The 15,003-nt window shown below is 52.8% G+C and overlaps 5 protein-coding genes across 5 annotated transcripts; 3 read left to right on the top strand and 2 right to left on the bottom strand.

The window, feature by feature from the left end:
- Positions 1 to 5,224: 5,224 nt before the first annotated feature.
- J4E84_002211 (uncharacterized protein) lies at positions 5,225 to 6,043 on the bottom strand (the record flags this gene model as incomplete). Its single annotated transcript, XM_049384838.1, has 1 exon — positions 5,225 to 6,043. One exon carries the CDS (start codon positions 6,041 to 6,043, stop codon positions 5,225 to 5,227), a length of 819 nt encoding a protein of 272 aa, XP_049246861.1.
- Positions 6,044 to 6,501: 458 nt separating this feature from the next.
- J4E84_002210 (uncharacterized protein) lies at positions 6,502 to 7,473 on the top strand (the record flags this gene model as incomplete). The annotated part of the gene is made up of 1 exon (XM_049384837.1): positions 6,502 to 7,473. One exon carries the CDS (start codon positions 6,502 to 6,504, stop codon positions 7,471 to 7,473), a length of 972 nt encoding a protein of 323 aa, XP_049246860.1.
- A 201-nt stretch (positions 7,474 to 7,674) lies between these two features.
- Positions 7,675 to 8,381, top strand: J4E84_002209 (uncharacterized protein; the record flags this gene model as incomplete). The annotated part of the gene is made up of 2 exons (XM_049384836.1): positions 7,675 to 8,280; positions 8,337 to 8,381. The coding sequence occupies 2 exons, from the start codon at positions 7,675 to 7,677 to the stop codon at positions 8,379 to 8,381; spliced, it is 651 nt and encodes a 216-aa protein (XP_049246859.1).
- Positions 8,382 to 9,908: 1,527 nt separating this feature from the next.
- J4E84_002208 (uncharacterized protein) lies at positions 9,909 to 11,484 on the bottom strand (the record flags this gene model as incomplete). The annotated part of the gene is made up of 2 exons (XM_049384835.1): positions 9,909 to 11,403; positions 11,453 to 11,484. The coding sequence occupies 2 exons, from the start codon at positions 11,482 to 11,484 to the stop codon at positions 9,909 to 9,911; spliced, it is 1,527 nt and encodes a 508-aa protein (XP_049246858.1).
- A 350-nt stretch (positions 11,485 to 11,834) lies between these two features.
- J4E84_002207 (uncharacterized protein) lies at positions 11,835 to 14,417 on the top strand (the record flags this gene model as incomplete). The annotated part of the gene is made up of 3 exons (XM_049384834.1): positions 11,835 to 11,934; positions 11,981 to 12,013; positions 12,061 to 14,417. The coding sequence occupies 3 exons, from the start codon at positions 11,835 to 11,837 to the stop codon at positions 14,415 to 14,417; spliced, it is 2,490 nt and encodes an 829-aa protein (XP_049246857.1).
- Between the last annotated feature and the right edge of the window lie 586 nt (positions 14,418 to 15,003).

Genomic DNA, 15,003 nt, shown 5'->3' with positions numbered 1-15,003 from the left:
GTGCGCTTTTGGCTGCTGTCTCAAACAGTCCGGCAGCCAGACCTGTGAGATCAGAACATGATTTCCAACGATGCAGATCCTGATATCCACGCGACCCCACACGTCAAATCAGAGTTTGGCTTCACGGTTGCAACTGTTTCTGCCCTACAGGATCATCGTGGCCAGCGGAGCGTCGGACAAGGAAGGGACGAAAAGAGGCTCGACGCACGGGCCCTCTATGATGGCATCCCCACGAGGTTTGGGTTGGAGAAGCGCCGAAATCGCCAAAGCGAATTACCGTTTCCCAGGTTTCAATGCGATGTAAACAACCGTGCCTGATGGAATAGGAGAGGCATAGTTGCGACGTCATAAGAGGTCAGGATAAGATGGGAGCCGCGAAGCTTAGCAGGTGAGTTGCAACCCCTCAGATCCAGGGTGCGAAATGCTCCATCGGCCCACATCGGTAGGCAGCGAAGATCTCCGAACACCACCAATAAAATTCAGTGCAAGGAACAGATTTTTTGTCCGCAACTGCGATCGTCTGTTCTGGAACTGCAGAACACATCGCGACCGGATCTTGCGGATGGTCGCGACCCGAGACGCCCGGGAGCTTCAGCTCGGCCTCTCGTGATGCGCGCGGAGGAGGAAAGCCAGAGGATTCGGCCAACCGCACATCACGCAACAAGAACTTCCTGGACGATTCGCTCAAACTCGGATATGCAGTGACTGACTGAACGGTGAGAGAACTAACCGGGGTCGGCGGCGTGGACAAGTGCGCTTCTACTCTGATACATACGGCTTTCGGTGTTTACGGGAGCGCAACCATCTTTTGTCAGCAGCCGGCTTCTGACTCTAGCTCAGATCGCTTTGCTTTGAATGCTCATCACAAGAGATGGATGCATCGATCGGCTTGAATTTCACCCTCTGTAGGTGCAGATGTCGTCGCATTAGAGGCTTGTGGAATCCAGAAAGGTTCCAGGTGACTGCTTGGTGTTTCGACCTTGGCGATATGTTCCAATAAGCTCTTGTACTCTGAGAAGCTTCTTCTGAGATAGCAGGATGGGCATGGGATGGTTGAAGATCAAGATGACATGTGCGCGGACGGAAAACATGGTCAGACACTGTCGAACCCGGAACTTGCACGTCGTGTTATACGGGTGTCGCTGTGACAGGCCGGACAAGCGGGGCGAACGAGCTGCAGCAGCGCCAACGGTACATATCCAATATAGCACTCCAACCATACCATTCCACACGTTTGCGAGGTCGGTACGTTCTAAAGTCTGCATCAACTCTTCGCAGATGTGGGTTGTAAGTGAGATCTGGCTGCTATGTGGCTCAGCTCCGGTTTGAACACAAAACGGGTAGCGACTTGATGTCGCAGCAACAGAGAAAGGCAAGCAGCGTACGATAGAAGTCGTGTAGATCGTGGCAGCGAGACGACACGCCTCATAGACCCAATCGCAGGAGTTTGGGTGATCTGGAGTGTAAGCCGGGGGTAGATTTGCTAATCGATCGCAAATTCCAGCCACTCTTGTCTTATAATCGACTTCGTTGGAGGGCGGATAGGCTAGATGGACGTCTTTAGCATCGCCAGCGGGCTCAAGTGCTGTGTTTTGCGCCAGGAATAGGTCTGTCAAGTCGCGCATATCTCGAAGTAAGCCACATGTGGTAGATGAGCAACGCTCTTCGTTGAGAAGATATCGGAGATCAGGCCCTGGGCAGAATAATGGGGATTCTGGGATTGCGACATCTGCGTTATCGTTGACCGATTCATACTTTGCAGGCTCACACAACGCAAAGGTCGGCAGGGGTTGGGCTTCGTAAATTAGGTCGCAGTGGAAACAACACCTGAAAGCATTATTAGTCTGCACTCTTCATCAGGAGTTCATGAAGCTTACGCAGTAGTAAATTGCGCGATCATCGCCCTACCGGTCTTTTCCAGGTCGCCGCACAGGAGTAACATTTGTTCGATGCCTCGTTCGTGACACCGGACCGTCGGCTCATCACAGCTCCACATGTCGCCTCCCAGCAAGTGAAGCATCACCAGGAGGGTTGACACGGCGTGCTCCCGGGTGAACGACTGAAGCCGAAGCCTGATCATGACCAGGGTTTCATCCCTGACAAGCCTAGTCCTTGTACTTTCGCCTGGAATCTTTGCGAGCATATCGAGCCAAGTACATGTCACGGACCCGATACCACTGAGCATTACATGGGGATGAACATTCATTTCGGGTGCCCATGCCTTGACAAATGCTTCTGTCCCGAACGCCCGCATGACTGTAAGTGTCAGCCATTGAACCAGAGCATATGACGTGAAAAGTCTGGAAGATTTTGTACACCTACATGCACGCAAGATGAAACCGCTGTTCAAACTAGGGTTCTCGAATTGGGGCAACACCTTGAAAGGGTCAAACCCGTCTCCGATCTGAGAGAAAGTGGTCGTGAATAACCGAATCTTGCGTTCTTCTTGGCTCTCAGTGTACTCGTATCCAGCACCCTTTTGAAAGCTTCTACTCTGCCTTCGGCCTGAGCGAGTTGGCCGACAGCGTTCAAACGCAGCATCACGAGCCTCAGCACCGCTCGCTTCCTTTGGGGACCTCGTAGTCGGTACATGAGTTTGCTGATCATATTCATAAGAAACAAGTGCTCTCGGTGTTCTTTCTGGGGGAAGTAATTGACCTTGAGTCGTCGTGAGCTCGACCTGCTCGCCGACTATTGGTTCAGTGTAAAGAGGTGGTACTGTTTCGGGCCGTTCCCGAGGTGCTGCGTCGCTATTGTTTATTTTGTTCCTATGATACCTCATCGCCTGCGAGCGGACGCTTCGTCTTGTCTCCCCGTCCTTGAATTGAGTAGGGTCTGTCGCGGTAAGGAAGCGAAGTTGAAAAGGTCCATCGAGCTTTCCACGGCGACGCGCCGCTCTCGTTGTGGCGCGAACAGTCTTTGGCCAAGCATCGTTTCCAGACTGGCGATTTGTGACAGCGGGTAAAGCGATATCAAGCTGGGAGGTCGCGATGTCACTTTTGCTGGTCGGGGTTATGCTGGAAGCCATGGATATTGGCGTGGTGTGGTGCCCCAGAATGCCAAGAGAAAGCGGGGTCTGGCTCAGCGAGGGAAGTAGCCACGATGCCACGCAGCATCCAGCGCCCACAATACCTCTACACCTATGTGTTCGTCGCCGAAGAAGGAACCGCGCTTTTATATGAAGCTGGGGCCGGGGTTTGTATCAGCCGAGGCTGGCATGTCGGTGAGCCGCCCATGCAAGGCACTACATGCGTTCACGGGTAGTACGCCACCGCATCGCTTGCGTCGGGGGACCACGCCGCGATATGATAGAGCAATAAGCGTACAGCCTCGCACTAGCCAAGACAATGGTGGCCTGACGATACTAGAGTTCCGACCAATCCAATGGATTAAGAGAAAAGCTTCCAGGATCACCGACATCCTTTTAACACGCGCATTGGGACGTCAACAACTTAGCCAAGATCTTCCGCACAGCCCTTCCAAAGTCCATGAGCAACTGCCACAATATAACACCGTCGCTCTGATCAGTAATCCGACTCTGGTCCGCTGTCAATAGAGGCGAATCCTCCGCTATCGACACAGCCGCGTCCCCATGCCATGCGACACCAGCTGGCCGTATCGTCTCGTTGCTACCAAACGACTCCACCATCCTGCGTTCATCAACGAACATGTAGTCACAAGGCAGGATAACTCCTAGAATCTCGTGAGCTTCTCAATTTTCCTCCCTCCGGTCCTGTACAACACACCTTCACGCCTCAGCTTCACTCGAGCTTCGTGCCACCGCTCCTCATCGATCAAGCTTGGCGCATCGTACAAACCAGGCGACAGCGAATTGGGGCTGAACGGTGCAGGTATGAACCGGCGCACGTGGTCCAGAGCTTGCGATGCGGTTTCGCCTTTGTAAAGCATGCGTCGCTTGACTAGTGGCGCAACATGACGGCCGTCCGGCAAGTCGTATAGCAGGCGATACTGCTCTTCGACATTGAAATTGTCGAGGTCGTCGATATAATAGTCAGCGACATAGCCGTGGGTAGTCATGTCGCTTCGTCTCATGGCGTGAACGGTATATGCGTGGAATTTGAGAACTCACTCAGAGAGTCGAAGAAAAAGCCGTGGCTCATTAGCATCTTCCGATTGCGTATATTGAAGTAGAAATATCGACGATGCGCTTCCGTTGGTCCTCTGACGGCGTCAAACGGCACTCTGGCAAACTGCGCGCTGCGACGAAAGGAAGACGAACGAGAGAAAGAGATAAGGACATACTCTAAGTGCATCCGCAAACCTACGCGACTATTACCACCTCATACACGAAAAACACTAAGCAGGTCTGCGGACTACATTAAGACAGATACCTACAAATTAGGTGACCTAACGTTAACGTAGGCTCTAGAGTATTTAGTCTTTTATTAGGTTAACGTGTTACTATAATATTGTACCCCAGAACGTCACCCTCACACCTCCAACGCACTACCATCCAGCGTCACCCCCATCACCCCGACTCTCCTACCAAACCTCACTAACCGCCGACTTATCTGGATGTGACTGCATCCTCGGCATTCCAACCGATTCCGTCTCAACATAATACCCCCCTTCCTCCTTAAACTCAAGAAGGTACCTCCCATTAACAGGCCCAAATTGCTGCACTGTCCATATCTTGTTGAAAAAAGTTCGATTAGGTCTTTGGTGTGGGAATTCGCCTAGAGGGAGGCATGTCTGTTCAGGAACATGTGATAGCCATTTTTCGATTCGTGGTCGAGTGGCCATTGTTTTGTATGCGACGAGCGTGCGGAAGCTGTTTGCTTGTTCGAGGATTTGTGTTGAGGTGGTTTGCTGGCTATCGGAGGAGGAGGTTGAGGAGCTGGTTTCTGACTGCATCTTGGGGGTTGATTGAGGACAGAGGGTTTGCGCGGCGTGCGTGGTGAGGTGTTAGAATACACCTAGCTGCTACGCAGGGTTTGTAGTAGTGTACGCGATGCTGTGCGCGGCCTTTGTATGCTTTGGGGGGTGCTGAACGTATTCGGTTTAAATTTGGTGAAGTCTTTGTATGCTCTTGGAGGTGCTGAACGTGTTTGGTTTAGATTTGGTGAAGTCTTTGTAGTTATGGGAAGAATTTTGGTGTCTGAGTGTGGAACGGCGAGAGAAGACCATATTTATGAAATTCCTGTCTCTCATTCTTCGGTTCCCACGTGGTTCCTTACCAACCCACCCACACCACTCAAGCCACTCACAATTTCCCTAAAGCTTTAAACGCGAGCCGAATTTCCTTCCTATAGAAATCTTCCGCAATGTAATATCTCTCCCCTCTCAAAATTTCCTTCACTCGCTTAGGCTTTGCCCGTAACTCCACACGCCTCTCTACTGCCTCGTATTTCTCATCTTTTTCTCTGCTTGCGCCGGAGCTATCGGTGACGATAGCTACAATCCTGATTATGGCAGCCTTGTCTGGAAATAGAATCTCCTCCGCCTCAATACCGATTTGGGTATTGCGCAAAATATCCTCACCGGAGTACTCGACCACGCCGGGCGCAGATGTGAAGTAGCCGCCGATGCAGCTGCTGAAGTAGTTTACAGCCTTGTTCAAGAGGGAAGACAGACGACGCGGAGGTACTGGGAGTGACTCTGCATGCATTGGCGAGGAAGAGCTATTCGCTGCTTCCTGTATTGGTGTTGAGTCTAGATGGAATTCAGGTGGGTCGGCAAGGCCTATGAGGGGATTCGGGCTGGGTGACGGTGGTGCAACCCAGGGCGCGCGTTCGTGCCATACACCTTCATCGATATCTGCACCCGCATCTCCACTAGTCTCGAGCGTTTCCGTGTCGTTTGATGATGCGCGGTCGTTATCTTTAGCCTCCATGGCGTCAAGTGGTGATGCAGTCACGGCATTGGAATACGGCGTGATAGTGTCTCTGTCCGTCATCAAGTCGACCGAGTGGTTTGTGCGATCCATGAATGGTGATTGTGGAGAAAGCGCGCCCATTCTTGACTGTGCTTCGGGTTCTATGACTCGCTGCTCTTTTGGCGGTGACTGGTCTGCTTCATCCATGGTTGAGATGGCTGAATGTCAATGAGCCGCGGCTCATACGTTTAGGAAAAGCTCGAGGCAGCCGCGCTATGGCGTTGTAGGACTATGCTGCGCAGTTGCAAGTAGTGAATGAGACTCGATGGAAGTTGAACTCGAACTTTCAGGAGTGAAGGGTGCGCATGAAGAAAGTGGCGACCTAAGATGGAGACGGCTCGTGAACGATGAGTGGTGAATGTCTCATAGCCAGAGACACACCGAGAGTGTATACACCCAATTCCACTATCCGAATGTCGTGGCAGATGCGTCACAGCACTTATTCCCAAGTCAACATACACACAATGACTGAACTGCTGGCAGACAGTGACATGTACACTATATTTAACCACTCATTCATACCCCGATAGTGGTCGATAAATAGGACTCTGAATCCCTTGCCGCAAGATGTCTCCATTGCTACAACTACATCTCACGACACAATCATGTCAGACTCACCAAGAACTCCAGATGCACTCAAACAAGCACCCCTCAGTAATCCTCGATTACAGATTCCTCGCCCCGCATTCCAACGCGAGACCACTGCCGTCGATCCCTCGGAATGGCAAGCTTACACACCGAAGACTTCGCACGGGTTTATAGCCATGCATACCTCCACGCCCGAGGACATGCACGAGAACAGGGGTAATGGGAAGCCTACAGCAGTCAAAGATTACTTCTCAGTACCAAAACAGAAGCAAAATCCCATCCTCTCTCCTAACCCTGCGCCGTATGAACCGCATGGTTTCTTGCCACTTTGTTCCGTTGCGGCCGTTGAAGTCGACGCGACCGATTACTTCGGATTGTCAGACAGATCTGTTAAAAGTGCTATCGAGGATGCAAGCTGTGGCGACCCGGTTGTGGCCAAGGATGTCGAGTGTGATCGCGCTCCGCAGTCTGAAGGTCACGTGCATAGGAGCCGGCGCCCGCTGGGCGAGGTTACGCATCCATCAGGAGAGCAGCATAACGAGTGCGATGTCGTGCCGAAGCCAGAAGAAGAACAGGATATCGAAAAGAAGCCCGAGATGGTATTGCGCGGCGGCAGTGGCGAAGAGCTTAGCGACGGAGACAAAGAGACGGCCGATCGTTCACCTAAAGGCGATGTGCCTGACCCCAAAGACCATAGACGAGAAATCGAAGCTAACACACCGGTCGCTTCATCGCGCACTGACGTAGCCCAGAAAGATCATACCGAAGAACTGAATCGTATTCCGGCGGCGCTCAATAGAGCGCTCGAACAGATGTTACAAGAAGTCGCAACCGTTTGTAACATGGCAATAGACATGCACGTGGCTAGCAACGATCCTTCCAGCACAGAACCCACGCTCGAAAAAACAGCAGGACGTGACGATGCCGAAAAGACATCACAGCCGCCAACAGATCAACCTGATGATTCTGAAAGCGCTCATGCGGCATGACTGCATGATAGTCCAGAACAGAACGAAAGCAAGCAAGCGTTCTCAGACCTGAGTAAGCACAATACCTCTCCGAGTGTAAACATGGCCGAGGTGACTGCAAAAGAAGGACAGGAAGCGTCTCCAGTAGTCCGACGAAAACTCAGAAAGGACTGGAAGAGGCTGGCGCCGCTCGAAGGTCACACCGGAAGACTCTTTGACACGATGCAGCATACAGACAACAAAACACTCATCGCATTGAAGTCAGGCTTCACAGTCGACATCGTGAATGCCGACACCAAGAAACCATACGTCCGCAATATTCCTCTTCGCATGCTATGGCATTTCTGTGGCGCCTCCGTCCTCGATCGCTTTATACCAGACAGGGACGGGCGCCCTGATCTGTTAAAGATACCCGTTAAAGAAGCCGAGAAATCTGGAGTCGCAAGAGTAATGCGATACATGCGTCGCGCGTGCAAAGCAGCTAGCGTGCGGCCCACGGGTGAGCTGCGCGTACCACCCAGTCTGGCCGCTGGTATCGAGACCATCCGCGCATGCCGTGTATTTGGTTTGCACGCTGATGCCGACCGGCTCGAAGACGTGATGATCGACGAGTGGATAGGCAACGAAGCGTGGTATATGACCGACGAGCATGTCGAGCTGATCTGGGATGGATATCACGGTAGTCTTCGCGATACCGTTTTCGGGGATGTGATAGTCTGGTTTGTATTAACAGAAGTGCAAGATAAGTCGCATCCTCTCGCTGAGGAGATACGGTGGATGCTGGAGCAAGACGAGTACGAGACGTTGAAGGCAAGGGTTACGGACGAGGTACAAAGGAAGATGTGGAGACTGGAGGATCATGATCAGTTCTTGGGAAGATGTAGTTGGGAGAGGGCGGAGCGGATGCGCAAGGAGGAGGAGCGTACTGATCCTCGTGCGCGAGGGTATCATCAACTGCCACTCCCGATGTCCGACGCTGAGCAGAACACTTTTCATCATGGAACCAGCGCGAAAGCTCTTGGCATTGAGATGATGCAAGCGGGGTTGTGGGATGGCGGGGGCATAGGGGTCCTTCCAGATGTTCCAGTCCAATCTCCTGAGCTGCCGAGGGCTGGAGCTGATACCCCTGCTCCGCATTCGCTTGGTCGGCATTAATGTGAGGGTATGGTACATGGCGGAGCCATAACTTTGGGACGCGCCGGTGGTTTTGTGTTTTGTGTTTTGACTGATAGTAGTTTCCTAGCTAGTATCGAGATGCTAGTGTTACCGCTTCAATGCCAGCTAATAGCTGGAACTTTGCGATGTGAGAAGATGCGGTTTAAGAGATTTCTTCTACAGTTTGAGAGGCAAACCGATGTGAGTAAGATAACGAGGTGAGGTGCGAGTTTGCTACGCGCGCGGCAGCTGAGTCAATGTGGGTTCGAGAGTGCCGAGCTGATGTTGGCAGCAGCGGAAAAGGCGTGGTCGGCAGCACTGATTGGAGTCTGAGCGGTGACGTCACATGTGTGCGAAACCACCACCAGGGCAACACCCAGCCCGTCCATGTCACTGTAATGCGATACCACCTAGACGACGCTCCAAGAAATCCATAAAAACCTACAGCTACTACATCCCAATCTCAAGCCTCGCGCCCTTCAAACCCCTCAACCATTCCTCTCCTCATCCATATACTTCTGCAACACCTCCAAAGCTCTTGCTTCGAACAGCCTCCGCAGATGTCGCCGGCCTGTCTCCATTACCAAAGGAGTATCCGAATTCAACTCTTCAAAATCAAGATCCACAACGATAGTCATTGTTGCACGCGCAGTGAACACCCATGAGGCAGGCCGTCGTCCAAAGCCGCTACCACTTACATCGAGCATATACTTACTGTTGGACGGGTCGCCGCTTCGATGCAATTGGTTGTCTGGGCCACGTCGGTAGAACGTTCGCTCTGAGGAAGAGTTTGCGAAGCTGTTTGCGAGAGGGTTGTACTTATCGTATGCAGGCCCATTGAGCGGACCTGGCAGCAGACCATCGTTTGGAGTTGCAGAAGTTACGTTGAGTTCGGCGTTGTCGATTGGTTGCTGCGGAGGGAAAGCTGTGTTGCTCATATCCATATCTGATCTTTTGTCAAGTTGGCGAATGGGACGAAGTCGTTGGAGGGGTTGGCTTGTGCTTGGCTAATAAGCGCAGATCTGCGTCTTATACATGATGTTCGATGTGAGTGACCACGCATGACGATCTCTTAGTCACGAGAGCCCGGGGTGTTGTGAGATGTCTTGTGGATACGGCAGATAAAGCATATGACCCCTTAGAAGTGTAGGAGTGAACTGATGACAGCTATTAGCAATTGAGAAAGTATCGTCAGTGTCGAGCTCCGGTAGATACTGAAAGTTCGATGTTCGTATAAATCGGCAGTGTTCTATGGGGGTATATCTGTTAATAGATGCGGACGCCTCGGAGCCTTTGACAGGTCATGTAAAATCGTAGACAACCAACGCCTGACTGCCCTCGCTCTTCTCTCTCAGCACTATGACGTTCTGTTCATCGAAGCCGACCCAACCACGACTGACGGAAGAGTCGTCAAAGCCTTGGTCAAGCGCAAACCGTAAGCCCACTTGCTGCCCCGAGTCGTCGTCCTGGGTGTACTCTTCATTGGCTTTGGATGGCTGTACGCGAACGCTCAATTGTCCGTTTCTTGAGCGCTTGCGATTCGCGGAGGAGTTCATGCCGCCCTCTAGATCCCATACCCGCAGCTCGTCTCCTCGTCTGCTCACGGACACAGCCTTGCCGCGCATGCCAACATGGGCGCCAGATATTGAAGACGTGTGGCCCCAGAGGCGGTTGCCGGAGCTGATCGATAGTGCTTGTGATGTCGACCGGACGGGGTAGAGCGATAGCGTGTTATCGGGATGCGCGACGAGAAGATACGGATGGGAGTACGACATGGAAGTAGGTTTCGATCTGCTCGGTCCGCTCGGTGCTAGGGCTTCACCGGCGCGATCTGGTAAAGGTGACGACGAGCGTGCTGATGAAGAGGCCGCGCGGTACGTAGAGAGCGTAAATGAGTGTTCATCCGCCGCAGTAGCCAACCGTGACTCGATGAGGTCGCCTTTGTGTGAGAGTATGAGCTCTTGTACACCAACAGTCCAGCCGGATAAGTACGTCGGCAGGGAGTATGCGATCGCGGCGGTCATGGTATGTGCTGTTGTGCGCAGCGATAACGAGACAGGTGGCCATGCAGTGCTCGATCGTAGGGAGTATAGCAGCTTCGGTGCCTCCAACAGCCCGAACGTGCCAGGCACCTCTTCAAAAGCGTATAATGAGAGGAGGTGGTCTTCGGTCATCGTGAGGAGATAGGGCGATGAGTATGCGAGAGCCGACAGCATTCCGTTTGTTGATGGCGGATGGGTGAAGACATTCGTGAACTTCTTACGATTCGTCCTAAGTGCGTAAATGGAGAACGAGCCGTCTTCAAAGCCGATGACAACTCGCTCCGTGCCATCGTCCGTATTCGAGGCATCTATGGCCATGGATATGGGCAACCGAGCCATATCTGTTTCACCAGATAGTTCCGTGGATGCCAGTAGCTCCCTATCATTCTTCGAGTTCCACGCTCGCAGGCCTGACATGGAGTCGGCAGCATAGATGATGCTGTTGGACATCATGACGAGCAGCGGTGGGTCTGGAGGCCTTTCAGCGACGACAATCTCACTGACGGCGCATTGTCCCTGGGTCCAGTTATACCGTAACCGATATTGCTGCTTCCAGTTCGTTTGTGTTCCATCTTTGACCAAGTAGCCGTCTTCTAGCCATTTCGATAGCCGCGAGGAGTAGTGTAGCCGATTCGGGTTCGCAGGGCCTCTGATGCCTGGTATGCGCGACGCTCGAGGGAGGACGAATGTGCGGTAATAAGCGGCTTTCCATAATTCCGAATCGACCGAAAGGCGACTGAACTTCTTTGACACCCTGTAACAGTTAGCGATTGTCACGATGTAACGAAGACGACGTTACCTACCTTTGGCATACTAAAAGCGAGGGTACGGGCATGAAAGACAGTATGCGCACAAGCAACTCCTCGCTCAATCGAGAGAGTTTGTCGGGATGTAAAAGCCGCTGTACTTTGGCTGGATGCTCGCCGTCGTCATCGCCATCGTATGCGCGCTTCATAATACCTGGCTATGGCTGTCGTGTCGGCGGCGAATGCGCCTCGGGATGTCGGAATGGCACCATATCTTATCGTTATCGCAGAGTGTCTGTGCGTACGCGTGACTGCGCGCTCCACTAGCGCGCATCTTTCGCAGTTGCCGCCTAATGCTGCAACCAAGCAGGACACACGCGAACATCAAGCCATCTCTTGTCACACCTGTCGTTTTCATGCCTTGTCGGACTGGTCCAATATGGCGGAGTTTTCAGCCTGGGTAGAGCAGAACAAGGGGCTTTGGACGCGCGTATACGATGAGGTCATCCAGCCTGACCTCGAGAAGGAATGGAAGACAAGTAAGCATGGTCATTCAACGCGTCTACCTTTGCTAAGATGAATTAGGAGAAGAAAGACATCAGAAGGAGCTAGATCAAAGTACGCGTTTTGTCGTATTCATTGAGTTACATACTGACCTGCTGCAGAGGAAGAGAACCAACAGATACTGTTCCAACATCTGAATGACGAGATTCTGAAATCAGCGCGTCTTGCCAAGGAGAACGAGCACCTGAAAGAACAGCTCGAAACTAGGGGGCCAGTCGACCAGCATGTCTCTGAACTTGATGCACAAAGTGCGTCCGACGATTATCGCCACCTTACTACCGAGAATGAGCAGTTGAAGCAACGACTCGCGACTCTACAGGAGGCCGCTGCACCATTACCAGATCACGGGGTTGCAAACGAGGCTACCGAAGAAGACTATCACGACCTTGCTGCCCGGTTTAGTGACCTGACTAAGAAGTACCGTGACATGTCTCAACAAGTGAAGTATCTCCAGAAGAAGAATACAAACGTCATGCAAAAGAACAGGGACATGAAAGAGAGCGTGCGCGCATGGCAAGAGTACGCAGATCGGCAAGCAGTGAAGCAAAAGTCGAAGAGCGAGGCCAGAGACGGGGCCGACAAGTCACATATGGCGACGGCTCACCTTCTTCCTGAGGAACGGCCTCATATACCTTCCAGTCCAGTTTCGTTGGCCACTGTGCGAACTCCCGGATCCATCGCCAACCCGGACCGCTCCTCTCCTGCTCCTATGGCCCCGCTTCCGCGTTCAGTCCTGGGGATGACGAGTCGGTTGGCGTCTCCGACCACGGTCAGCGGCGAGGAAGCCCGGAGCCCCACCACAACTGTCACTCCAAAGGCCAGCACTCGGGCAGGGAACGTTCAGCTACAGCAACATCAAGAACACAATGGCAGTGTCTCTTCGCACGTCCAGCGCATCATCTCAGAGGACGAAGGCCATCATTCAGCGATTCCAAGCTCCAGTCAAACAACAGTGGATGAGCAGGTCGAGCCGAGGAGCATATTTGAACAGGCTATGGAAGCTGAAGATGACGATGATTTCCCCGAATTTGTTTCCGAGAGGTCACTAAAACGCAAACGAGGCCAGCCGTCAAAATCCAGATTCGAGATATACGCAGATCACTCTTCAGATGGTACGCCAATAAAGCCCCATCGCGTGAAAGAAGAGCCTCACAGTAGTCCTCCGCTCCCTGCCTTCAACATGACTCGGAACGAGACGATGGATCTGGACGATCCTGCGCCCCATGGGATCAAGACTCCTCGTCAACCCCGGACACAAATATTCCACGACACAGATCCTGTGGAAACGCCTCATCAGCAGAGGCGTAACAGCGCGCCACTTACGCAGGCCGTTAAGAACGAGAACCTGGATGATACTGATCTGCATGATATCTATGATAACATGCGCGAGCCTCACGCCTTCGCGAGTATCGAAGCACGAGCCTTTAGTGAGCCAAATGAACCCACACAAGCAGGAGACGCTGTGTTGAGACCTCTTGATCCCAACGTGGTGAGCAGTGCTTCTGAGGAGCCACCCACGAAGCGTTCACGGCAAGCTCAAGCGTATCAACAAGACAAGCATTCTTTCCTTGCAGAGTCGGGCGAGGCACTACCTGCGAATAAACGTAAGCCGCGGCTGCCGCCCCACCTTGCTCGAGCGCAGATGAACCAAAGATTGCAAGCATTGAAGACGCCTCAAACGCCAGCAAAGGCATCACCGAAGACCCCAAAGTCAGAATCGGTAAAGATCAAAACCGAGCAAAACCCAACCCCTCCCGCAAGCTCCTCACGTACTACCGAGACACGTTCCGTCAGTAAGGGTGCGCGCAGTTCAAAGTCAAAGGCTCGCGCGAGCCCTCGCGACGACCCGACACCTGACGGCCCTATATGGACCATGAGGGCTCCCGAGACCCGCTCTAGTGCTCGCAAAAGTCGTGCATCACCACTGAAAGATCAGGTTCGCCTCCGAGATAAGCCGGTGGGCGAGTTGAGCGTCAAGGACTTCAAGCCAAACCCTGCATACAACCAAGGCTTCAGCTACGCATTCTCCGAGACTGTGCGCAAGCGAGGAGATCGCATGTGTCTTCCAGGCTGCACTAACCCGCAATGTTGTGGATCCACTTTTCGAGCTTTTGCGGAGGCACAAGGACCTCTCAGTCCGTCGGAAGAGGAGGCTTTACTCGAGGACTATCTGGGCGATGCATACAGCAACATGCAGCTCACGCAGATGTCATCCGAAGAGCGGCAGGAGCTCGTTCTGCAAGCTCGGACGAAGAAGATGGCGAAAGAGTCCGGGAAGCATCGCGAGGCCTACGAGCGACGAAGAACACCGCCAGGGTTCTGGCGAGTGGACTTTCCGACGACACAGGAGCAGCAGGAAGACCGGGAACGTGCAAAGGAACAAGAGAAGGCGATTGTGCAAGAGCGCTGGTTGGATGCACATAGGAGAGGAGGGAAGTGGATCTTCAGAGATGAGTAGGTCGTTAGTAATACGCTTTCTGAGTGGATGTAAAAGGCTCCGCGCTTTCAGTTCCGTGGTTGAGGACCAACGCAACCAGAGGTCTTTTAAGCACCATAGTATTATACGAAACATTAGCCATGGGTAGGACCAGCCGCAAAGTGTAGTGATTGTAAGCATTGTGAGTATAAAACACACCCCTTCCCTGAACATGATCCTACTCCAAACCAACTCTCCACGACTTTCACCTCGGGTTCAAACCAACTCATCAAACCCTTTTCACACCTCACCAACAATCCACCCTACCAAAACCCACCCACCCATCAAGAGGACCTCGGGAATGCTCCTCATATCCATCACAATGACCCTCCCCACACGCTCGCACTTCCTCGCCAACAGCATCACCCCCACCACCCCCTCTCCCTCCGACGACGACACCTCCTGCGCAATCTGCAAAGAAGACTACAACACCACCACCGGCCACCCCGCAGTAACCTTCTCTAACACCGCAAGCTGCAACCACATCTTCTGCGAACCCTGCATCGTTGCGTGGTTGAGCGCCAAGGGGACGAATACCTGCCCGTTGTGCAGACAAGAACTTTTTGTT

The sequence above is a fragment of the Alternaria hordeiaustralica genome, assembly GCF_023758085.1.
Source record: "Alternaria hordeiaustralica strain BMP 2776 chromosome Unknown scaffold_3, whole genome shotgun sequence".
NCBI lineage: Eukaryota > Fungi > Ascomycota > Dothideomycetes > Pleosporales > Pleosporaceae > Alternaria > Alternaria hordeiaustralica.
The sequence above is the reverse complement of the archived record's forward strand: the minus strand, read 5'-3'. Positions and strand labels throughout refer to the sequence as shown.